At 32.5% G+C, this 27,332-nt stretch overlaps 1 protein-coding gene across 9 annotated transcripts in view; it reads right to left on the bottom strand.

Annotated features, from left to right (window-relative positions):
- The window catches only part of LOC143255820 (PDZ and LIM domain protein 1-like), a 91,978-nt gene that overhangs the window by 30,353 nt on the left and 34,293 nt on the right, over positions 1–27,332 (bottom strand). For 5 of the 9 annotated variants that reach the window (XM_076512103.1, XM_076512106.1, XM_076512107.1 and 2 more), the window contains exons 3-8: positions 23,811–23,919; positions 19,746–19,927; positions 13,929–14,107; positions 10,926–11,043; positions 9,166–9,251; positions 5,043–5,139 (exon numbers count right to left, since the gene is read on the bottom strand). In XM_076512103.1, coding sequence (XP_076368218.1) covers positions 5,043–5,139; positions 9,166–9,251; positions 10,926–11,043; positions 13,929–14,107; positions 19,746–19,927; positions 23,811–23,919 — 771 coding nt within the window. The remainder of the gene's footprint in view (positions 1–5,042; positions 5,140–9,165; positions 9,252–10,925; positions 11,044–13,928; positions 14,108–19,745; positions 19,928–23,810; positions 23,920–27,332) is intronic. The other 4 variants (XM_076512105.1, XM_076512108.1, XM_076512109.1 and 1 more) reach the window with 1 other exon arrangement.

Below are 27,332 nucleotides of genomic sequence, written 5' to 3'. Positions count from 1 at the left end.
TATCCAGATTCAAAATACTGATTATGGCTTTACTCTAAATTCAACTTTTCATGCACAGACAGTTTTAGGAAGCAAAGTGTTAAAATAATTTGGATTCAAACTATGAAGTTTATTCAGAATAAGCCTGTTTAATGTACTCATATTTTCATGAGTGTTCACATCCGAACCACCGAGTGAAATCAGATTCATATTACTATGATAATTTAAATTCAGATTATGAAGTATGCTCATATTTCGATTAGTAAATACAATATATCCAAGAAATTTGGAAACATTCTTGAGGTCATTCAGGATAAAACATTTAACATAGAGACACAAGGTTTGTTGAACGTGCAAAAAAATAATAGGTAAAGTATGTTGCTGTATTGTATTTTTTTATTCTTACACAGCCAATAGAAGTTATTAATGTGTTACTGGACAGTACTCTTTCCTTATCATCCATACCATAATGAATGAAATATTCTCCAGTCCGAAATAGAGGCTTTATCAACAAAACATTCTGTTTTCCGGGTACTACGAATACGGTAGTTTTTTTTTTCTTTTGTGGCACTTCGTAAAGGATATGGATTATATTAGTGTGGGTGTTTTATTACAGCAAAGTCACATCGGGCTATCTGATGAGTCCACCGAGGGGAATCGAACCCCTGATTTTGGCGTTGTAAATTCGTAGACTTACAGCTGTACTAACGGGAGACAATTATATTAGTAAAGCTGAGAGTAAGTAACAAACTGCTTTAACATATCCAAGAACCTTCACAAAGATTAGTCCTGCAGTGTTGTAAAACACTTGACAAGAGACTGGGTACTTTATATGTAGCTGTGGTGACTGTATGGTGCTGAAAGTTTTCAACGTTACTTCTTGCACGTGCAACAAAACGCGTGTTTCTATGTTAACGGCTTAACATTGCCTGATGGTTAGGGCGCTCTACTCGTAATCTGTGGATCTCGGGTTCGAATCTTCGTCATACCAAACATTCTCGCCCTTCAGCCGTGGGGGCATTATAGTGTGACGATCAATTCCACTATCCGTTAGTAAAAACGTAGCCCAAGAGTTGGCAGTAGGTAGTAATGACTAGCTGCCTTCCCTCTAGTCTTCCACTGCTAAATTAGAGACAGTTAGCTCAGATGTCCCTCGTGTAGCTTTGCACGAAATTCAATACAAACAAAGAAACAATTAAGTGTGATAGCCTTTATTTTTTTAATCAAAATATAAAACAGTTTTTGGTAGGAAATTTCTTTTTTTCTTTTAGCACGGTGCGAGGATTTTTCCTAAATGTTAAATAAGTGGTCAGAAAAATTACGTATCGCATTTCAGCGTTAACTCCTCACAACATTGGTTAAAAGAACTTGTTTAGTTCAACAGTTTGGTACAAATTAGAAATCGGGGAAGGCTTAAGATAGGTTTTTAGTAATGTTGAAGACATAAAACGGGAAACATAATGTTATAAAAACGTTCAGTATTAAATAACATAAAAGTAAAAATAAAACGATATACTACGCGTAACTACGTAACATAATCTTTACTTAACGAAACAAAATACGTGTATAATAAGCATGACCGATAAGTTGCGAAAACACATAAAACAGTATAACAGAAATAAAACAAACAAAATAGAAATATTAGAAAAATTATGTCATAACAAGTTGTACCATGAAAACGTATAAGGTTAACAGCAGTATAAAAATACGTTATATTCAAATTACAAGTTATATAAAATACACAATAAAGCATTTCACGTGACGTTTTGCTTTTTCTACTTAATGTTCTTTATAAAGCCACATCTTCTGTTGCTATTAAATCATCAAATTTGACACTTTTTTCCTTAAATTACTAAGTTTATTTATTCTCTGCCACAAAATATTAATTTAGAAAGAACAATTAAATTATTCTATGAATGAAAATCGCTCCAAATTCATAGCGTTAATTAAACTGTACTGAGTTAACCTAGCCATTACAAAAAAAAAATAACACTTCAGTTTTGTAACGAGTAAGTATGAAACTAGTTAAGTTGTATTTCTATTTTCAAGTGCTCATGGTGTTATTTGTTATTTGTTTTCTTAATCCAAGCTCAAGTATCTAAAAACAAAATATGTTTAATATCCGTAACTGTGGTGGACAACCAAATTAAAAGACGACACGTTTTACGCAAGTAGCGCATATAATTTTATACGGTTTGATATGTAGTAATAAATACACGTGATTCAATTAAAATCTATTACACAGATAACCGGAAAATAAGAAATATTTTGTATCACTGCCACCAGGACTACGAAGGTAAACAGAGGTTACAGGAAACATAGTGCGTACATAGAAACAAACAAGTTGAACAAACAATCAGAATGTATGTAAACATATATGTTGTCATAATATCTAAAAACTGGTATATGACCGCATCGATAAGAAGATAATTAACACCACGTGAGAGTTTTTAAAGTTTCATCAAAGTTTATAATACTTTGCCACACTTGATCAAACACGTTAATTTTATTACAAAAAGGCCTAATCATCTAGCCAAAATCCCTTATTAAAAGTTTGTGGTTCTTAATTTATTGTTTTAAGAAGTTCTACTTGGACTATGTCCATTAAAACACGTATATAATAGAAAATAAAATATATTATAAACACATTTCATCCTAATGTAACGAGAAGTAAGGAAACTTCAGAATAATTAATAATTTATTTTCGATTAATTGTAGAGCGCAGGCTGACCCTATAATAAATCTGTAGATGTCGCAGCTAGCTAGTCGGACTTAAATTCATGCGTTACAACAAAATATTAAATGCATACAAGCTATGGAAGTCATGAAAATATAGTATGTCTGATTATGCATACTGTTAAAGATGCAAGTACAAGTCGCACTTACGTTTATTATCAGCAACCTATTTTGAAGACTGTAGTTAAAATAGATGTGTGACATTTTTATCATTACAATATTCGATTTCCTAATATGGACAGAGCGCAGATAGCTCGCTGTGCATTCTTGCACTAAAAAAAAACCCTAACAACACGCAGTATTATTATTAAAAAATAAAAGTGTTTTGTGACAATTGTAGAAATATTTTTGAACAGTGGGACTGGGCCTGTAATAGTAATGATTACATCCTGATATATGAGACAACTGGGCCTGTAATAGTAATGATTACATCCTGATATATGGGACAACTGGGCCTGTAATAGTAATTATTACATCCTGATATATGGGACAACTGGGCCTGTAATAGTAATTATTACATCCTGATATATGGGACAACTGGGCCTGTAATAGTAATGATTACATCCTGATATATGGGACAACTGGGCCTGTTATAGTAATGATTGCATCCTGATATATGGGACAACTGGGCCTGTAATAGTAATGATTACATCCTGATATATGGGACAACTGGGCCTGTAATAGTAATTATTACATCCTGCTATATGGGACAACTGGGCCTGTAATAGTAATGATTACATCCTGATATATGGGACAACTGGGCCTGTAATAGTAATGATTACATCCTGATATATGGGACAACTGGGCCTGTAATAGTAATGATTACATCCTGATATATGGGACAACTGGGCCTGTAATAGTAATGATTACATCCTGATATATGGGACAACTGGGCCTGTAATAGTAATGATTACATCCTGATATATGGAACAACTGGGCCTGTAATAGTAATGATTACATCCTGATATATGGGACAACTGGGCCTGTAATAGTAATGATTACATCCTGATATATGGAACAGAGTATCGAGACTTCAGATACATTTGAAAATAAATTTCAATATAAAAAAACGCACCAAGTAAGGAAGAAAATTTGACATCAGATTTAAAACGTATAATATTTAAAATTATAATATTTATAATATTATAAAATTATGATTGTAATGACGTATAATTACCGTTAAGCACAAACACTACCATATGGAGGAACTTTCACTCTCTCTTCTCGTGTGTCAGGTTATAATTGATATTTTTCTATTTAAAACCTATATCCAGTTAAAGTTTAATATACAATCAGTCTTTATGAATCAACTTTATGCCATTATCTGAACATCTTCCATAAAAGGCAAGAAGAATACTTCACGTTGGTTGTTATTGGCAACGTTTGGATAATTGTTAGGTAACAGCAAGAAACAATGGATGCTGTAACTTACTGGAAGAAATATAAATTGTATACGAGAGTGAAGGGCAACTACAAGTAATATGAAACTTTTGCTCGAATAACCCATTGTAAATATCAAACAAATTTTTAATTAATATTTATTTCTTCTGTTATATTTATGTTCGTGTAGTTTTTTGTAATCTATATTTTCATTGATAGTTGAATTTTATCTTCTAGACAAATAACACACTTGAGTCTTGAATTTTAAATTGTAAATAAAAATTTGCGAAAACAAAAAAACGATTTCATTTCTGAACAATGCGTTGATACAATTTTATCAAACTGAAAATTCTTTAAATTTTTTTTCACCAATAAAAATTTGATGAGACCGAACGATCTTCAAAGTTATTTTAAGATTCATATAAGACAAACACACCGATATTTAATGTCATTTTCTAATGTCTGTAAGACAGCTCTGTTATTTTTAAAGCTCCAAAGGCTAAAACGAAAAAACGAACAAACAAACTACAATTGTCTCTGTAATCCTGTAAACGAGACACTTCACAGGAATTTTAGGAAGAAGGCATTGTCTCTAAACAAAGAAACTTCTGGAAGGAAGTAGGGAGACAGAGGCACATAAAGAAGCGGAAGAAATGATTTATTCCATCACTTTTCTATAGGAAAAAACAACATGAGTTTTCTTTTAATTTCGTTTTAAGAACTAAAGATTACGTAGAATGATTTCTCACAAGCACTTATAAGGAAGTTTTAAGCAATATAAACAGTTGAGGAAAGTTTTTTTTATGGGGGGGGACAGAGTAGACACTGGTCAGCAGAGAAAACTCCGTTATTTTTGCTGATCCACCACAGTCACGGTGTACACAATCTTTGGTAAAAGCTTCTAATGACTTAAACATTCTAGCAAAAGTATGCGTAGACAGTCTTACGGGGTCACGGTAATAGGTTCAAACTTGGGGGCTATCATCCTGGCTGCTTGTTTGGCGTGGATGTCACAGTACAACTTTTCACCAATGTTGAAGTACCCTGAAGAAGAAATGGAAGATTCATATGTAATTGTGTTTGTTTGTTTTATATTATAGAAAGTAATTAGTACACAGAAAAAGAAGTTAAAATAGGAAAACATTTCTACATTACAAATTAAAATGATCTGGTATGATATGCATATTACAGACCATATTGCTGTTACTACTGAAACCATGCTATTGAACTCACTACTAGATGAAATAAGAAAGTGTTATTTAATTTCAATTGAATTCTATTGTGTTAAAGCGTGCTTACATACTATATATATATACTTTGTTATTTTAACTCAAAAACAAGCCAAAACAAAAACGCTGCATCAACTGGAAAGATCACAGAGTACAAGCTACAATGTGGGATTATAAAATGTACCCTAGGTTTTGAAGGTGACTGAGAAAGTAGAACTCATATAGCGGTGAGGATACACCGTCTATCAGTTTTAACCTCCATTCGCCAGTCTCACATAAGAAATAAAGAACAGAAATAGATATAGAATTAAAATTGAAATTAGAAGAGCGAGATATAGGTGCTCAAGCCCACAACGCCCAACATCTATATCACCCTTCCCTACCTGCAGGCAGTTGTGGAAAGGCGACTGCTCTCTCAAGTAAATGAGTAATTGAAATAAAAATAAAACACAAAGAAAAAAGGTACTACTAGTAGCGTTTCTTTTGTTTAATTTGTTTTTGTTTCGGCTTGCTTTTGAGATAAAATAATAAATTATATAATTAGTCAGAGGTTTGGTTTTTTGTTGTTTTTAACGCAGTCCTTCCTTATAATTTTACTATTTAACTTCATTAAAATGTAATTATTTTCACTAATATATATATATATATATATATTTATTAGCAGGGAAGTTCAATTGTTTATAGAACTATTGTAGTTCAAGTAGATACAGCTTTATACCAAGTAAGGAAATTTCAATCATTTATTATAAAAGAACAGGGAACGCTTCTGTTGGATAATATACATGAAAGTTTCTACTAGACAATTTACATGAGGTTCTAATGGAAAGTGTACACGAGATCTTTCACTTAATTAACATACATAAATGTACTTTGGAATAAAAATGAATAAGGTATGCCACATAATTGGTCTGGCATAGCCTAGCGCGTTAAGGCGTGCGCTTCGTAATCTGAGGGTCGCGGGTTCGCGCCCGAGTCGCGCCAAACATGCTCGCCCTCCCAGCCGTGGGGGCGTCAATCCCACTATTCGTTGGTAAAAGAGTAGCCCAAGAGTTGGCGGTGAGTGGTGATGACTAGCTGTCTTCCCTCTAGTCTTACACTGCTAAATTAGGGACGGCTAGCACTGATAGTCCTCGAGTACCTTTGTGCGAAATTCAAAACAAACAAACAATCGTTATGATGTAGATTTTATATTCCTACTAATTATGAACAACACCTGATGAAATGTTAACCATATAGATTAAAATTAAAAGTAACTTACAGATTAATGAAGCCAGTTCTATATAATAATATGAGAGGAAATAGGTAAGATAAAAATCAATAAGCTAAAATGTATGTAATTATAATAGGGTTATCAGTTATAAAATAAACACCTGTATGCATATATGGGCTGTTTGCTTGCAGAAACTAATACTGTGATTGTGTTAAATGCATTATCTGCTCCAGTAGGTTGATGTACTTTTTTCTAATGGTCTGAGCTTTACTTTGACCAAGCTTACTTTATAAAGGAACTGGTTATTGAGTGTAGTGTCTATTTTTCATTGGTAGCTGTTCTTTCTTAGAATCCTTATCAGTTTCTTTCAATTGCTTTTTATCTGTCTAATTACAATGTGCTAGCCCTTCCTAATTTAGTAGTGTAAGACTAGAGGGAAGGCAGCTAGTCATCACCACCCACCGCCAATTCTTGGGCTACTCTTTTACCAAAGAATAGTGGAATTGACCGTCACATTATAACGCCCCCACGGCTGAAGGGGCTAACATGTATGGTGTGATGGGGATTCGAACCCACGACCCTCGGATTACGAGTCGATTGCCTCAACCACTTGGCCATGCTGGGTCTACGAATTTAGAGGGTCAAGTAGTAGTAAGAAACACGATAATCTCTGACTTCTTAACTTTTAACTTTGTGTATGAATTGTTTGGCTTTTACAATAGCGATATTTACCTCTTGAACCCAATTATTTTATCTAATATGACAAGCATTGGTTGTCTTAAACATTAAATTTTCATTCGTTTAATAAGGAATTAAAAACAAACGCGCTAACTTGTTATCCTATAAATTTATTGTTTGTTTTTTTTGCAAATTTCACAGAAAACATTCTTTAATTTTGATAGTAATGGTTCAAGAAACTCTTTTACTGTAAATATATATATATATATATATATATACGCAAGCTGGAGTAGCCGTCCGTTGGACGAATGAAATAAAAATTCGTTTGTAACAAAGGATAGGAAATTATGGTTTTATTTATTTTCTTAAAATACATAAAGGTGCTAATCCTGAAAAGAAAGACATATCATTTTCAAGAATTCTATCAACATAAAATTAAATGGGGAGTTGAACCCATCATGATCTTTCTCATGTCACCCTTTATCACTGTGTCAAGTTCGATACTGATTGATTAAGAAATGTGAAAACGTATAAGGAACACATAATCACCCACAGATTGACGTTTGTTTGTACAAACATTTAGATAACTATATTCTCTGACAAGCACAAAGTTGGAAACACAGTTTGTTAATAGAAATAGTCAGGTATAAAACTTTGTGCCTTTTATATATAATATACCGTTTTTACCAGTAATCATACATACATTCATCAGAAATACGGCTTTAGTGTGTATATTTACTTATGTTTGTTAATAAAAATAGTCAGGTATAAAACTTTGTGCCTTTTATATATAATATACCGTTTTTACCAGTAATCATACATACATTCATCAGAAATACGGCTTTAGTGTGTATATTTACTTATGTTTGTTAATAAAAATAGTCAGGTATAAAACTTTGTGCCTTTTATATATAATATACCGTTTTTACCAGTAATCATACATACATTCATCAGAAATACGGCTTTAGTGTGTATATTTACTTATGCTATTCATTAAAAAAGTTTATTTATTCACTGTTAAAAATACACAGTTTCTCACAATATTCGGGTTTGGACAAATTTCTTTTAACAAAATGTTGTACTCCTCTCATATTGCACAAAATATAAGTTCGATCTCATTTAGATACACTACTTTTAGTAATGAATTCAAGCTTTTGTTCACAGAACTTCAGAAATATAAGTTGTTAGGACATATCGCTGTTTCTCCGAGGAATAATTACTTCAATCGATATTGTATTAGCAGTACCCAAATTAACGAATCATCCATTCGTAAGATGTGACTTTTTATTATTTTCCAATAAATAAAATTTCCACTTATCGTTTATTTTGCACTAAATTTCAAATATAATTTATGTTAGTTATATTACTTTAGTTGGATATCACAAATACAACCTTTTGAACGTTACTAAAGACCTAAGAAGACATGCATCAGATGTTTGAAACTGTTTACAAATGAATCCAGAACAAGAAATAGCTTAGAAACAAGATCCACAAATATTCTGACAGGTATAGACAAGGGATAACTTTATCAACTATCAATTCAAGAAAAGCTTTATTATTCAGTTTGTTACCGAATCATCAAAAAGAAATGTGAAGTAATTTAATGTGCGTACCTTAGGATTGCTTCTCAAGATTATTACTACTCTTGAGTAAGCCTAAAACAGAAAACATAACTGACAAAGAAAGCGAAAAATAGCAATAAAGGTCCTTAATATAACTCTAGGCAGCAGAAATTCAAGTAAAATAAGTTACCTCTCCTACTGTTTCTTTCGAAAAGTTGTTCTAAGGTCAATCAGTGTTATTACTATAGTTCCAAGTTTTCACCAGTCAAAAGTTAAGTCCAAATGTCAACTGTTTAGAGAAATACCTTATCTCTAAAGTACTTGATATTAATATTCGCTGGATATGAGCTGTTGAAAGAACTGTAATCTACGTATAATAAATTCTCCTTACCTACGTTCTTCAACGAGTTACCGCAAGTACTACACTTGAAGCAGTCCGCGTGGAGATTTTTATCCTTCACTCTCACGAATACCCCACTGAAATGCACGTGTAATAAGACTAGTTAAAAAAAAAAACACTATTCGGAGCGTTTTAAAGTTTCTCTTGTAATCGTATATCTATAACAATAATAGGAATATTAATAAAAAAAATGCACGTCATACATTAATATATTGAATGGTCTTAGATATTAGGGAACTTGTTTAATTTATTGAAATGTTGGATTTTATACAGGTCTCTCGCCTTATTAGCAACGAAATATTAAAGTCAAAATATATGGTTGAAAGCAACTGACTAATCCGCCAAGAGAAGACACGTTTTATGATAAACTAAGAAAAAATGAACTGACAAAACTATAATTTACCAGGTTGGCAAACGCTGTAAAAATTAACACTTATGAGTCATTGTTGAACTTTTGTTCTCATGGGTCAGTGCTTAAGAGAGATACATTTTAAAGTTAAGATAATATAAATGTTTGTTTATAACATAGAATTCTACGATTCCTGGTGATCGTATAACTGTCAGTATCAAGTCTTATTGTTGTTTCATGTGCCAGGTGGTACAATATTTAATGGTGACAGAGCTATCAGTGTTGAATTTACGTATTATTACTGTTTAAACAATACAGTTTTTGATGGTGCTATAACTAACAGTATGGTGGAAGTTTTACATTGTTAATTACGAAATCACACAATACATATCATAAACAAGATGATGTAATTATTAAAAGTTTTGTATTCTTTAATTGTGAAGTGCCACATCACTTGGTTGTATCAGAACTAGCAATACCGGTCAACACGTTGCTCGTGTTTACGGGAGAGTACAGCATTCGGTTATGAAAAAGCTGAAAGTATCGTATCTGCTGGCTGTACGTACATATGGGGTAGTATAGCAGTGTTGTGAAAGATCTGGAAGTTTCGTGTATTTTACATACTATATACAATGACACAATAGTTACTACGTTCATCCAATACCCTGAAAGGATATTCACATTCATCATTCGAATATTAATTAATTTTTATCATTGGTAGCAAGTTATTGATTAACATATGGTGTTGGCTTATCATCTGTAATAATGCCCACAGTTTAACTCTATCGTTCCGTTTAAGGATTGCAGTTTTCCAAAGATACATTTGAAGTCAAAACTTCATTTCTTTAGAGCTGAATGGTTTAGGATATTTAATATTCTTAGTATTTTGAGTACAGTGAAATGAAATATTGAAATTAATTGCATTTTAACTTAACAGAAAATAATACGAAGAAAAATACATTAATGTTGAAATTCGCCATTTAAATTGCAAGGAATTGAAATATGTATATATATATATATGTGTGTGTGTGTGTATGTATGTATATATATATATATACATAAATTTATTTATTTTAAACAAAAGATTAAAAATCAAAGAGGTCGCTTGCTTCCAAAAATTAAATAAACTGCCCTGAATAATTTTAACTAGGATACTTTTTTTTTTTAATTTGAATTGCGCCTACATGAGATGTTTAGGCAAAACAAGTATTTCACTATTGTACACGTATTCAAAACCTTAAGCAACATTAGATAAATTTTATTCAAAATATAATATTTTTGGCAAACTATAATCTTATTTCAAAAATCAAAATGTGTGAACTTTAAGCTATAGTGGTGTATTTTAAATATATTTTTAACTTTATAAATAGAGTAAGAAAATATGAAAAATACTCGGACTTACACTAGCAATCGACCGCATTCGGAACAAATATTTTGATTGGTTGAAGGTTCAGCGGGTTTTTCCAGAGCAGGTTTCGTAATCGGCGTTTCCACGTGTTTTATAGGCGTAGCATGAGGCTCTAGGAAACAAACAAGACAGCGTCAGGTCAATGGAATTATCTCGATCTCGAGAAGCACTGAAATAACTTTTATTTTTGATCTCTCTACTAGTTTTAAATAATAAGTTTCAGAATAGTTTACTGCAGCATTATCATTTGTTTCTCTTTGAAAACGTACAAAACAAGCATATTTGTGGCACTTATCGTTTGGGATTTGTATTCGATTTAACGTTAGGTTAATGAAATTCAACCAATGCAGAGAGAAAGTTTCAAAAATTAGGGCAAAATGTAAAAATAAACTACATTGGGATTTGTTCTTACACTTTTAAATAACTCGTGTAATGTTTTTAATTGATGTGGCATGTCAATATGAAAATATACTAAATTATAATGAGAAACTAGCCGGAAAAACAAAACAAAAAATCTTCGCCTTATATAAATCATTAGTGAAAACTGTTATGTCTTTGATTTCAACAAACATGGGTAGCAGTTTATAGTAAATTGTGTTAACTTAATACATGTAGCATATATAATTGCATTAACATGTACAATAATAAGAAAATCTCCAGAACATGTTGTGAAATACTGAAAATGGTTAATATAAAAAGACTCAAGGAAACTTAGATATTCCATTGCTAAGAGATTATTTGAGTATAACAAAAAGATTTAATTTATCATATATATATTAGTTTAAAATAAGATTAGTGTGGCTTACTGTTATACTTAAATGACCATTAAAATTGATTTTCGTGTTTCTTTTATCACAAAAGTAGAACGTGGATATGGTATATTATATTACGAATAAATAAAACATACGTTAAAATCGTGATACAATAAACACAAGTTAGTAAAAAAAATTGGGCAAAATTAATATGAATATGGAAACTTCAAACTTACCACTGGCTAGACGAGGCTTAGACCTAAAGCTAAGAGGAAGAAGGCAGGCTTAGATATTAAAAGAAGAAACAAAAAAAAGAAGACTTACTGTCAGACAAAAGAAGGCCAGGTAGAGAGGTACAACAAATAGTATACTAGCTCCCTCTGGATAAGAAAGATCAACTTTAAAATTCAGTTATTAGTTGAAAAATAGGCAGTAGACATTTATATCTGCTACGAGTGGAAATATATCTAGTCGGATTGAAATTGCGCAAAGAGCGTGTTAGTTAAAGTTCTTTCGAACCAGAGGGAATAACGAAAAAGTGAGAAACCTCAGTGAGAACAGCATGAGGACCATTAATTAGTCAATATGAACAAGGACAAACACACGAACTACCGTGTCAAGTTTCTTAATTTTCTTATTAATATTAAGCTGATAAAAAATCGAATATTAAAGCGACTATTGACAAATTTCTCGGTATGAAGGTTCTAAGTGCTATATAGAAAAATAACCTCAAAAAATAAGAAAAATATAAATTAGAGTTTGAATGTTTAATTTCAAAATATATAAAAATTTAGTATATTTTTATTTTTCCTGCTGGTTTGCACATGTACTGGCAGCAATTGCCAGTAATTTTAACGATTTATTTTATGTAAATTGGTGTTACTGTTTATAAAATATTAAAATTACTTAAATAATTTTATTTCAAATACATGTTAAGATACTTAAACATCGTAAACTCAACTGAAATTTGATATATTCCAAACACGCTTGGAAGGGATAGTTTTAATGTTTTTATTATTTGTTTATTTGTTTTTGATTCATATTTGTCGATATAATAATGGTCATTTGAGCGTTCTTTGCTTATTTTTTAATTGACCAAGTGACATATTGAACCAATCATCTTTGTATACACGGTCTTATCAAACCAATAAAACGTGTGAATGCTTTTAGCACACGTACAAGAGAAGAACTCTGAGTGGTTCAATGACTACTGTTCCCTTTCAATACTCTGGATTAGTAAAACATTTAAATCTTTGAGAGTAAATATGCTTGATATTAAACGCAATAGTTTTCTCAGAATGTTTAAAATAATAAACTTTAGAATAATATCATCTCATAGATTTACCACAGGACTGATTTGTTTGCAGTTAAACACAGAGGATTACCTGTGCTCTGCCAATCACTGATATCGAATCCCGGTTTCTAGTGTTGTAAGTCCGCAGACACACACAACTATATCACTGGTGGGGGCTTACCACAGGAAATAATGTATTTTTTTAAATTATTCTGATTTTGATTGTATTTTACTTTAGTTTATGTTTGTATTGTATTATAAATCTTAACTTTCTTTGTTTTTGTTTTTTAATCAGTTCAATACCGTGCATTAGTAATAGTTTCATTATTAATTTTTATGAAAATATGTAATACGTTACATTCCTTTTTCACTCCTATTCAAAGTATGCCTTTATCTGAGATAAATTATATTGTAAAATGTAATTATTTATCTGGTTTTCTTATTTTGTAAATAACCGTTAGCATTAATTTTAATCAAAGCTCTTTTTCAACCTAAATATTTTTTTTTTCCTTTCAATACATTCCACACTTAAAGTTTTGTCTGACTTATTGTAGCAGTTCCTACAGCATGGACATAATTCAGTATTTACAATAGGAATAAACAAATGTCAGCTTTTTGCTTTATTTGTTTAAATATCCGCGTTAATAAATATTATAACACTGCGAGTTTTGCAAATGGTTTCCACGGAAGCTTCAAATATCTCTTAATTGGGCTTTAGAACAGAATGAAAGGAACACAGTATTAGCAGCATACCGCAGTGTATATGCAACATAAAAACAATAACATTAAGTTTGGTTTTGCACACATAACAAATATTGTAAGAGAAAATAAAATACTGGCATTTACTTATAATAAAATGCCAATTCGTAATCAACGAAGTAATTAATAAATATACTATTTTCGTAGCTTCTTTAGATATTTTTGTTTCCCTCTGGTTCAGAACAAACTTACCTTTACCCCTATCTAAAGCCATTTGCAGCTTTCGAAAAGCTTGTGACTGAGTGTTGGGACTGAGTATTCCATGAAAGTTCATTTCATCACCTGTAGCAGATGGGACGTCTTCTTCGTGGACCATCCTATAGACAGCGGAGTCTTTATTGATTGGCTGGTCGCCCTTCATGAAGTTAATCCTACGCCACAACCAACAGTTCCAGTATCAATACTTTTCTTAAAAGTACTAAAAGATAAAACTGAAAGTTTGTTCTAATATGATGCTAACCATTTTAGTGCTTAGTGACATCTAGAAGAGAAGACTGAAGACATGTCATTTGTATTATAATAACTAAAGACTAAAAAAATACCAAATGTTAATCAGATGATCAGTTAGATAGTACATCTTAACGAGACTTAGAATTATTATATTACAAAGAATCGTTAAAAAGCAAGTCGTATTTAAATACAAAAACTGTTGGTAATTATCAGTGCTAAACGTTCTGTACTCTCCTAACATCAATAAAACGAATATGATTTAAACTACATAACAGACACGAGAAAACTGGTATTTCACGTGAATACCGTGTGAATGGTGCTGGAAATATCATTACCTGTGTACATCATAAGTTATAATATACGAATGGAAACTTGTTTTATAACACTTATGAGTTAATCTGAATGAAACAAGTGTCTGGAAAAAATTGACTTCCTAATTAGCTATTGATGTTATTGAAATCTGTTCAGTTTTCATTTTTATTAGTATAGGCTTGAGCATCTTAATTCATTTACGAACTGATTTGTGTTTTTAGTACACTAATTTAAATTTGCGATGGATGAAGTATTTATATGGTTATCTTCTTCAAAGTGTTTTCATTTTTTAAATTCTTTCATCTGGTACAATTTTAAATCGTTTTATTTGCAAAACAAACAACATTTTATGATCTAACAAATTTAAGATAATTTTCAGCCCCAGTTTATAGATGAGTAAGCTAACATTTTTGCACGTGCTTCGTTCATCATTAGTCCTTGTTGAAATAATGTGAATGGTCTACTACGTCACCTTCACCTAGGGCGTGCTCCAGTACACTTGATATATTTAAAGTTCTTCAAATTGCATTCTCTTTCACTGGCGTCAGCAGTTTTCTTGTCAGAGAAACAATGTAACCTTGTTTGTAACAAGGTTAAGTAAGTTCGTAAACTATATTTGATGTTTTAAATGAAGAAATGTGATCTTTATATCTGAAGAACTATTGTAGATAACATCCTGGTTTAAAGGGCAAAAAAAAGTCATAGTTATGCATATACGGATAAATGCTATAAAGTTTGGGGTGAAGTTATTTTTTAACATACAAAGAGTATTTACTGATATGTATAGCAAGTTTATATAGACTGGTCATTTTGGAACTTCTTACGCTTACTTAGTTTTATTGGTTCAGATAGTCAATAATTATTCGATCAGTCAAGTAAATAGGAAAAAAACAATTATACGTAAGTAGAAAATTCTTGACCTTTCCAAAGTCTTTATGAAAAAACAGCAACTATTAGATTCTTGAAATTTTGTACGTACGAAGAACTAAAACCTTTAAAGTTCATATATATCATGATTTGTAAACTTCAAGTGAAGCCCAGTAAATGTTTTTGTTTTTTTTATGGTGGACTTCACGTTCAGATTTAATATAAAAATTATCAGAAGTGTCTAAAACGTTGATTTTTCAACAGTAAATTTAATATTTTTATGTTTGCTATTTTGGTCCTGGAATATGAAAAGTTTCATCCACATATCTCCCATAATGGTCTAAAAACCTGTGAACACTTCTACAACCATTGTTTATCATAAAAACATAAAGATATTAGCAAAAGAAGGAGTTAATTCTGAAATCCATCAGTTCGTGAGAATGACTGTGGAATTTATCAGTTCGTGAGAATAGCTCAACTCTGGAATCCATCAATACTACCATTGAGCAAACCATAGATTCCTTAGTTGCAAAATTAATTAAATTCAAAAACACACCTACTGGAATGCATAACTCATTTGAATTCTATTAATAATTAAACCTACACTTAATTGCATTGTTCCCTCCAAACGTATGCTTGTAATACACACGTTTTGTTTTATTTATTGTTAAGTGCAAAACTTTGCCAGCCGCAGGTATCAAAACCTAATTTTAGCGTTATGAGCCCTCATAGAATACAAGGTATCAGAATTGGAAGTATATTCGTTAGTGGTACACTTCAAAAAAACAATTAAATATCATGTCAAACTATGGGTCTTAATGGACAGACATTCATTCTTCTTTATATATATATATTTGGAAGGCCAAAGAACTTCCTTGGAGACTGATAAGTTAAAAGATGTGGTATGTAAGGTGTTGGAAATTAAAATAAAGGTATTTTTTCAGATTCTGAGGCTCCAGATATGCTGCAGTATTTAAAGTTTTATTTTATTAACCGTGAACCAAAACATTTAAAAAACACAGTTTTTCTTGAAATTATTTCTACTGTGAATCAATGTGATTCCTAGTATTATTGAGGTGACCCAAAATATTTGTACCAAATGTTTTATCTAGAATCATGGAAGTGTTTGTTATTCACATATATTGTATAGTTCTTAATTTTGCACGAGAAGATCTCCAAGATTTTATTTTGAAAACCTTCCATAACTGTACCGTGGAAATTATTGGTAATATTTCATTGTACTGGAACAAAACTACGGTTATACAGAGTGCTGACGAGAAAATCTACTTGTAGAGAAAAATATACATGTAAAAACGGATGGTATGGATAGAGAAATCACTATGTAGAGGAGCGAACAACGTTTGTGTTTATGTCTTTTAAATATTTATTTTCTTTTTCACCAGAGGTGAAATTGAAAAGACAATCTGTTGTTCAGAGGCGTAAATGCATTCTTTGATTAGCCGTATCTTCTACTGTAGACTGTAGTTTCGCTTTTCTGTAGGCTTATCAGTACTACTTGAGTCAGGCCTCTTATAATGGTGAAGTGTATATAAAGTCTATGAGGTTTGAGTTTGTTTTACTTCACCAAACAGTAAACTAAACTACTTTAAATGAGCTACAAGTTGCTAATTTAATTTAGGTTACTACATGGTGAAGTAAAACAGATTCAAAACCTCGTAGATAATGTTATAACTGTTTATCGACCCAGAACAACTTTAATTCAAACTCAGTTTATCCAAAAGATCTAATCCAGCCCAAGAATAGGATTAGTAACGTATATCAAATTTCCTGTGAAACATATTATGACGTGTATTATGGTGAAACTGAATGAACATTAAATACATGTCCTGAATGATACAAACACTATATTAACTTCCGCAGGATCAATACTTCAGGTTCAGTACATCACATTTCATATTGGAAATGTAGTACATTTATAGCCAAACCCAATAGTAAACTTCAACATATTTTTCTTGAGTCACGACATATTCTAGTCAGCAAAATTCACATGAACATTGATAATAGTACAACTATTTTACCAGAACACCGCGTATTACTACAGTAGTCACATTTAACCACCTACGATTAACCACAACACACAGTAGCCACTGAGAAAAGCAGTTAGATGTGTTGTAACATTTGGCAGGCTTTTCGTCATTTGTTTTCTACGCAATTGTTTTACACTTGTGTTCTAAACCTAATTTTATCCGGTACGTCACTACCCAGCCATACTTTTAAACGGTTCAATAAGTGACAAAATTTATTTTATTGTGCTAGTTTTGATATTGGATCCTTCCATTCTAAAATCGTTTTAGAAGAAACAATGCGATGTAGAGTAGTTTCAATTTTTAATAAGATTATAAATGAGTTATGCATCCAAAAATTTTTATTTCGAAACTGGGTGAGTTTGGTAAATAAGGGATCATATATTTCTTCACTAGCAGTCTTTACGGTCACATTTATGAGTTCTAGATCTTCAGTCTCCACTTTGTTTTGAACACTTTTTTATTTTCACAAAGAGCAGTGGTTGGAGGACTGATCATTATACTAACTATGGATGACACTTTTACCATTTATAAGGATCTTATTCATGTTTCTCAATTTTCAAATAATTTAAAATAGTAAACATTACGGTAATAACTACGCTTTGAACGTCAGAAAGTTCGTAAACTCGAACGTTAGACGCATTAGTTCAAAACTGAGATAATAACTTTGAATGCGAAGTTTCATTTTGAGCAAAGCCACATTGCGCTATTTGCTGTGTCCACCGTGAAAAATCGAACCCTAGATCTTAGAGTTATAAACTTGGTGACTTAACCCTTTCTTAACAGGAGACTAAACGTGAAATTTACGATATAAAAATAATTTATCAACCGTTATTTTAATAAGTTATGTTTGTTGATAAGCGCAAAGTTGCATATTGGGCTACTTCATCCATGTTCACTTCGGTTACCGATTTAGAAATTTTAACATGATGACTTCTCAGACTTACTGTTGAGTTAACGGGGCTAAAATGTATATATAAAAACAGTGTTTAAAGAAAATTTGGCAACGTGCAATAAAATCTCAAGTTTCTATGAATTTTTATATAGAATTTGAAAATCTCAAATATTTTCAATGCAAAAACGGTTTTCTGAGTTAAGACTAAACAAAACTTTGGTAAACTATCAACATGTGATGCTTTTCACTGTCCACTCTTTATAAACTCGCAATATATTAGTAAATATTATTTGTATATTAACCAATATGGAATCACAAATAGTCGCTGCACTTGAAATTATTTCAGGCAAGATTAGCGTAAATTAATCTGTGGTACTTTTTATCTATATTTTTTGCGGTAGCAACATGAAGCTCGGAGCGCGCGTATACCAATTAAATTGTATTTGTTGGTCGGTTAATTAAACGTTAAGCGCAATGAGCTATCTTTGCTCTGCTTGAAATTGGTATCGAAACCCGATTTATAGTCTGTAAGTCCGCAGGACTCGGCATGACCAGGTGGTTAAGGCACTCGACTCGTAATCCGAGGGTGGCGAATTCGAATCCCTGTCACACCAAACATGCTCGCCCTTTCAGCCGTGTGGGTGTTATAATGTCGATCACACTATTCATTGATAAAAGAGTAGCCCAAGAGTTGGCGGTGGGTGGTGATGACTAGCTGCTTTTCTCTAGTCTTACACTGCAAAATTAGGGACGGCTAGCACAGATAGCCCTCGAGTAGCTTTGCACGAAATTAAAAAAAACAAAGAAACAAGTCCGCAGGCATACCGCACTGCTACCAGGATTAGAATAAATTAATCTGTGATACTTTTAGCGTTGTCAGCTATATTAATCGAAAAAGTTTGACTTCCTAAATTTAAAACTGTAATTAGATCTCAAATCGGTTAAGAGATGACGTAGTTATGGGGTAACAGTTTGTATATGAAAAGTAAATAAAACTCAGAGCTGTCCTACGAGCCTCTATGCCGCGGCTGAAAATAACTACATCCCCAACATCAAAAGAGTATCTTTAACTCTTTATTGGAACAGAATTTCTGATGAAGTTAAAACAAACAATATATGGTGTTTTGGCTTTGTTGAGTTACATCAATTACACATCTTGTAGCATGAACAACAAACAAGTGTAAGGCAAAGTTTAGTGGCTGTCATGAGTAACATTTTGGTATTATATTTTGTACGAACACATCTGGTAAGCCTAACAACAAACACAGTTGTTAAGTTTACACACTAATCTTATAGTGCTGTACTTTTTTATCGATCACTGTGCAGAAGCAATTATCCTTGCCTATCATTAGTACAGAGTAACTCGCATCTAATATCTGTCTATAAATATATTATTATAAATGGAACGTGCTAACATCTAATATATCATGTTCTCCTTACCCTTTAGCGCCTGTTGTTAAGACTTCGGTCTGCGCCGACAGGGTCTCAGCAATATTGCTCATGGAGTAGATATTCACCGGTGAATTGTACTGTTTGTTGACAATAGTTTGGACCCGACTGTCCTGTCCAGCTATGAAAGGTTTGGCGCTCACGTTGTGCTTACTTCCGATGTGAAGAGACTCCTAAACAAATAAAATCATAACTGTGACATTTCCTCCAGATATTTCCATCACAACTTAAAAGCCGCACTAAACTGACATATCCTTAAATGTTCTCAAATTTTATCAGATATCAATAAATCAATTATTATGTTGGAACAAACTGATAGTTATGTAAAACAAATGGTTATCGTGATTTAAGAACTATTATATAATTACATCAACTCACCCTTACCCAGTTGTATCAAGTGCCTCATTTGAAGCCGAAGATTTGTTATAAACTGTACTTTTATGTGTTTCAGTCTACTAGCTCGCTGAAACTAGCGTCTTTTACCGTAACTAATAATCACCGTTATTGTATTTTTCTAGAGCAAAACAGATAATTGAATTTCATACCAAAAAATGATCGCAACTAGACCAACAGGATATCAGGCACCATTAAAATTCTCACTTTAGATGCTGAGGTAAATAAGTAAGCCCAAACCACAGGATGTAATTAACAACCACAGTGGATCAAGGTTGGTAATGAAACTTCGTAAAATAAACAAGTAAACATTGGTGCCTAAAGAGCGAGTTCAGTATTTATTATATCTTATCACAAACCCAATGTATGTTCTTTCTATATCTAATAATTCCATGCCAGTACTGCAGTTGATAACATGATAAACACGTTTTCACTTCTGCTGTGTGATGTTTGGAACGGAATGTAGTGGAAGGGCAAAAGTCAACAAAGCGCACAATTATCTTCCTACAGCAATCTTAGGATAAGATCCAATAAATAAGAGGCTTAGCCATTTCAGTATCATTAAGTTATAGTTGTCTCAGTGTATGTTTATGCAAGACACGTTTATGATAATACTGTATAAAGTTTGCTTCAGTTACTTTTACCTCAGAATGTATAACTGCCACGATGTTTGTTTGTTTGTTTTTTGAATTTCGCACAAAGCTACTCGAGGGCTATCTGTGCTAGCTGTCTCTAATCTAGCAGTGTAAGATTAGAGGGAAGGCAGCTAGTCATTACCACCCACCGCCAACTCTTGGGCTACTCTTTTACCAACGAATAGTGGGATTGACCGTAACATCATAACGCCCCCACGGCTGGGAGGGCGAGCATATATGGTGCGACCGGGATTCGAACCCGCGACCCTTGGATTATGAGTCGAACGCCTTAACACGCTTGACCACGCCGGGCCGAAATGCTTGTAAGAAGTAACAAGTGTATATAATGAATCAATGTATTTATCATACTTAAAATTCATAAAATGATGAATTTCCTGAACGTGATACCAGGTGCCTTAAGAGATTATATAGATATATATATAAAACAGAACCTTCTTATTCTTTGAACACATGTAAAGTTTTAGCACTTACAAGTCATATTTCATAAAAAATATATATAAATGAATTTTGATAAGATTCTGAAAAGTACACGTAACGCGTAATGTTCCATAAAACCTCCTTTATAACATATATGTTATTTTTAAAGACTCTATGATACCAAAACTTTAAGACCCATATGAGAAGGTGAAAATATCGTTAAACTAAGCCTGCGAGTCTTGCTATACTGTTGTAATACATAATAGCCAACCTATCTTACTGATTGTAAACTTCATCATCAGAGAGTAATTTTAAAGTAAAATTAAATTTTATTTTCATGTATTTTAAACAAGTACAAAAATGGTGCTTTCAGTTCCAGGGTATTTTTCATCCCATATTCATGTACGTATTGGGTCACAAGTTTTTAAATGTGATTAGAAAGCGCCATATTAACAAAACTCTGTTAAAAAGACACTGAGGAACAATACGACATTTTATCAACAAATATGCCCGGCATGGCCAGGTGGGTTAAGACTTGTAATCTGAAGATCGCGGGTTCGAATCCCCGTCGCGCCAAACATGCTCGCCCTTTCAGCCGTGGGGCGTTATAATGTGATAATCAATCCCACTATTCGTTGGTAAAAGAGTAGCCCAAGAGTTGGCGGTGGGTGATAATGACTATCTACCTTCCCTATAGTCTTACACTGCTAAATTAAGGACGGCTAGTGCAGATAGCCCTCGAATAGCTTTGCGCAAAATTCAAAAACAAACAATCAACAAATAAAATTATAATATATTTTTCCCAGTTCTATATTCTGCCACCAGTTGACGCTCGAAACGAAAAACTCGTAAAGTGTCTATTATCTCTTGATTTATCATACATCATGTTTCACTACATAGTTGATAATTTTTAAACGATATGCTTAGAATAGCAAACAAAAAAATGAAACGGTTACTCTCTTTAATGCATAATGTTTAGTTTCAGTCAAAGGCAAATTATAAAAACTTATAATAGCTGAATTGCAACAATCCATCAGCTAGTTTCCTTTTGTTGTAAATTTAGTAGGTAAAATATTGATATGAAAATTATATTTCAGTAAAGACATTCCACACAGCTATTATCATAATAAATTTGTTTGTTTGTTTTGGAATTTCGCACAAAGCTACTCGAGGGCTATCTGTGCTAGCCGTCCCTAATTTAGCAGTGTAAGACTAGATGGTAATCAGTACCCTCAGATTACCAAGCGCACGCCTTAACGCGCTAGGCCATGCCGGGCCCCGTTTGTTAATTTAAAGAACATATAAGAAAAAAAGTAAATTATAAGGTCGTTTTAAGATAGGGTCGCGGGTTCTAATCCCGGTTGCACCAAACATGCTCGCCCTTTCAGCCATTTGGGCGTTATAATGTGACGGTCAATCCCACTATTCGTTGGTAAAAGAGTAGCCCAAGAGTTAGCGGTGGGTGGTGATGACTAGGTGCCTTCCCTCTAGTCTTACAGTGCTAAGTTATGGGCACAGATAGCCCTCGAGTAGCTTTGCGCGAAATTCAAAACAAACAAACAAAACAAACGTTTTAGGATAACACACAAACTTAATAAGTTTTTCGGTTTTTTTATTTATTTTTCCATTAGTATTTTTCCCTGTCTTTTACGAAGTTAGTTATAATAGTACATCTTTCACAGAAACTGTTTCTATATAAACGTACTTTTCTGCAATATACATATATTTAGTTTTCTGTTCTGTTGTACAAAAAAATAATTTAAATGGCATTTTGCATAAGGTATGATATGAAGAATCACAAACAAATCTTTGATATAAAATGTGAATATCTACGTTTTGTTGTTGCTGTTTTTCTTACTCATTGAAAGTACCTATAAACATTTCCCTCTGCACTAGACATTGGAAAAAAACTGAACTGAACGATAGCCTTTATGAAATACTGGCAATGTTTTGATAATAAAACCATTTTATACCTTTATTAAAAGCTTTCTCATACAAATCTATGTACCTTGTAATAACTTCTTAACTGTATTTTAAATTTTTATAAAGTTATAGCAAATTTATGAACTTTGTAATAACTTTTTTAACTGTATTTTAAATTTTTATTAAAGTTATAGCAAACTATGCACTTTGTAATAACTTTTAAACTGTATTTTAAATTTTTATTAAAGTTATAGTATGGAATAGCTTGGCAAAACCATTGGCCATTGCATTATCACATTTTCCTCAAATTCTGGTTGAAATTGTTCAGATTACCTCAAATCTTCTGGTTGAACTTCACGCATCAAACTTGTATTTCATATTTTCGTTGGAATCTCATTCGCGTTGCAAATACTTTGTTAGTTCTTCCATTTATTTTGATATATTTTATGTTTAGTGTGTTGTCTATTGTTTCCATTAATTATAAAAAATGTTTTCCAGTTTCTTATAGTGTTTATTTGGGTATAAACTATTTTGCGCTAAGCAGTCTGTCAATGATCCATAAATAACCCAGAAGATCGCAGAAAAAAATAGCCTCGTAAATTATTGTAAAACTACATAAAATGACAAATTAACTATTTTATCTTCATTACCTACGAAGTAATCATACCTGTTTGGTTGCAGCCAGAGATGTCTTGGTAACTGGTTTGACATTAGGACCACTACCAGGGACGTTTCCAATTGCTGTCACTGTCGGTTTCCAAATCTTCATATCTCCTCTGTTTGATACAAAAAAAAAAAAATTAATCAGTTTTAATCCGCTATAAGCATATGGACCAGATTATTAAATGCCACATTCAGCTACTTGTTGCGTCCACCCGAGGAGTTTAGCCTTGTAAGTCTCTAAGCTTACCACTGTTCCACTGGATGATTGTACTCCATGAAACAAAGTTTATTATCGTTAAAAAGGTGAATAAGTAAGTAAAAAAAAATATATTAACATATGGTTTTATTGTTAATGAATTTTTTTCTCTTCTTTTCAGATAACTGACTTTCGTTCTTTGTTGGCGAAAAATATTCATTATTCTGAAACATTGTCACTGCATTAAATAATACACACATCAGTTGTGAGATTTCAGAGACAAAACAGATCACACATTTGGTTTTATATGACCTCAAAGCTGCTTGAGGGCTATCTTCGTTAGCTTCCCAAATTTAAGATAGAGTAGAAGGAAAATAGTTTAGTCAAACAACACTATTGTCAGCTTTTAGCTACTCTTTTAACAATAAATAGTGGGATGGACCTTCACATTATAACACCCCTCCTACAGCTGACATCGCGAGTGTTTTCAGTAACGATGACTAGAACCCACATCCAATAGAGCTAGATCATGGAACACCGAAAAACAATGGAGACAGACAAGAATGTTCGAAATATACTTTTCAATTGTTAACATTTATCCATTCAAACTAATTAATATCGTTTATTTAGAACCTCGAGGATTACATTAATTGTCTAAATTATGATAGCGTGTTGGTTTGAATTTCGCGCAAAGCTACACGAGGGCTATCTGCGATAGCCATCCCTAATTTAGCAGTGTAAGACTATAGCCAAGGCAGCGAATCATCACCACCCACCTCCAACGTTTAGGCTACTCTTTTACCAACGAATAGTGAGATTGACCGTTACGTTATAACGCCCCCGACGGCTGAAAGGGCGATCATGTTTGGTGTGATGAGGATTCGAACTAGAGACCCTCGAATAACGAGTCGAGTGTCTGAAGCACCTGGCTAAGCCGAGCCAATAATGTGTCAATGTACTTCAGCGTATCAACAGCTCACGTTTTCTAATTGGACTAAAGAAAACACTATAGCACCACACTTGAATAAATAGATGGAAATTAAAAAATGCATTTCCAACCTCAGCTTTCGTGTTGATTTATCTTTCATGAAGAACTATCATGAAACAGTAATTAAAATTTCAAAGACATCTTTGTATTTTTAATCAATTTAAATTAGTCCACTTAGAGTTAGCGTCTATTTCAAATCTGTTTTTTGTAAGAATAAGACTAATATTAAGCAAACACGGATCTTACGCACAACATCACCTGGTTACCGGATACTAAGCCTAGATAAAATATAGCAGTTGTGTGAATACACGGGAGTTTTCTTACTGCTAGCAGATGATCCCTTCTTATTTAACACCAACTGGAATTTTTGAAATACTAATGTGTCTGAAAGTTTTGCCTGACGGTTACCTCCTTCAGTTACGTAAAGAATCAGGTAAAAGAAAATAACAAACTACGTAATTAGCGTGTATCAAAATAAGTTTGTTTGTTTTTAATCTCGCGCGAAGTTACACGAGGGCTATCTGCACTAGCCATGCCTTGTTTAGCAAAATATGACAAGAGGGAAAGCAGCTAGTCATGACCACCCACCGCCAACTCTTGGGCTACTCTTTTACCAACAAATACTAGAATTGCTCGTGAAATTATAACACTCTCACGATTGAAAGGGCAAGCATGTTTTGTCTGACGGGGATTCGATACTGCGACTCTCAAATTACGGGTCGAGCTCTCTAACCACATGGCCACTGAAGTAAGTAGTTTGAGCTATCTAACCACATGGCCACTAAAATAAGTAGTTTGAGCTATCTAACCACATGGCCACTGAAATAAGTACTTTGAGCTATCTAACCACATGGCCACTGAAATAAGTAGTTTGAGCTCTCTAACCATATGACCACTGAAATAAGTAGTTTGAGCTCTCTAACCACATGGCCACTGAAATAAGTAGTTTGAGCTATCTAACCACATGACCACTGAAATAAGTAGTTTGAGCTTTCGAATTACATTCGTATTATCTGTTAGCACAAATTTGAGTGTTTAGTTTGAAGGAAAATTAAAGTTCAAGTTTTTGGATTCGTTGGTATGTACCATAAGATTTTATTTATTAATACAAAAAGCTGTTTATATATATATATATGTTAAAATTCGGGTTTCGATACCTTTGTTTGACAGAGAAAAAATGATACATTGTGTAGCTTTACGCTTAGCAACTACTAAACCAAAACGAATAATATGTGTGTGTGTATTAGTTGCTTAATTACCTATTAAATGCTGAGTTCATAATGAGATTTTCAGTTTTTTTCTTATATTTCAATAAAGAAAAGTTTTCAAAAAATATTAGATGAAATATCTATTACATTGAGTATCATATTTCAATGTAAGCTTCATGACTTCTATCCATATACAGAATATTATAGCTTGAACCAACTACATGTATTAGAGATCCATCTTCATTATCAATATAGTGACGTCAAATATTATTTTCACATTGTAGAACCTGTATAAGGAAACACTATGTACCGAAAAAGGTTAACCTCCTTAACTGCAAAATAATAATAAACGGCAGATTTTAATTGGTTGAGTAAAGAAAATCTATAATTACCTTTGAATAGTATGTAGGTTTGTCATTTTAGTAGGTTTTAAGTATGTCTGTCATTTTAATAGGTTTCATGTATGTCTGTCATTTTAATAGATTTCAAGTATGTCTATCATTTTAATAGGTTTTAAGTACGTCTGTCATTTTAATAGGTTTCAAGTATGTCTGCCATTTTAGTAGGTTTCAAGTACGTCTGTCATTTTAATAGGTTTCAAGTATTCTGTCATTTTAATAGGTTTTAAGCACGTCTGTCATTTTAATAGGTTTCTGTTATTTTAATAGGTTTCAAGTACGTCTGTCATTTTAATAGGTTTCAAGTATGTCTGTCGTTTTAGTAGGTTCAAGTATGTTTGTCGTTTTAGTAGGTTCAAGTGTGTCTGTCATTTTAATAGGTTTCAAGTATGTCTGTGATTTTAATAGGTTTCAAGTATGTCTGTCATTTTAGTAGGTTTCAAGTATGTCTGTCATTTTAGTACCTTTTGGACCATTTTCCCATAATATTTATCTCGCTTTAATAGAAATTTGGATTATCTGAAATCTAGTTCGTATATCTGAGAGTCAGATGTTAAGTAATATGGCGTGTAAGTGAATATATTTGCTGGATTTGATCGTATTCGTAATAAACTCACTCAAATAATAAGGTGTTACTTTTGCAGTGTATATGTTAAGTTGTCAAAATGTCAAGTTGTTATTTCTCCAACACCAATTATCAAAGGCTTCCTCAATATGTTACCGTTCAAGCAATCAA

The sequence above is a fragment of the Tachypleus tridentatus genome, chromosome 7 (genome assembly GCF_004210375.1).
Source record: "Tachypleus tridentatus isolate NWPU-2018 chromosome 7, ASM421037v1, whole genome shotgun sequence".
Classification (NCBI taxonomy): domain Eukaryota; kingdom Metazoa; phylum Arthropoda; class Merostomata; order Xiphosura; family Limulidae; genus Tachypleus; species Tachypleus tridentatus.
The sequence above is the reverse complement of the archived record's forward strand: the minus strand, read 5'-3'. Positions and strand labels throughout refer to the sequence as shown.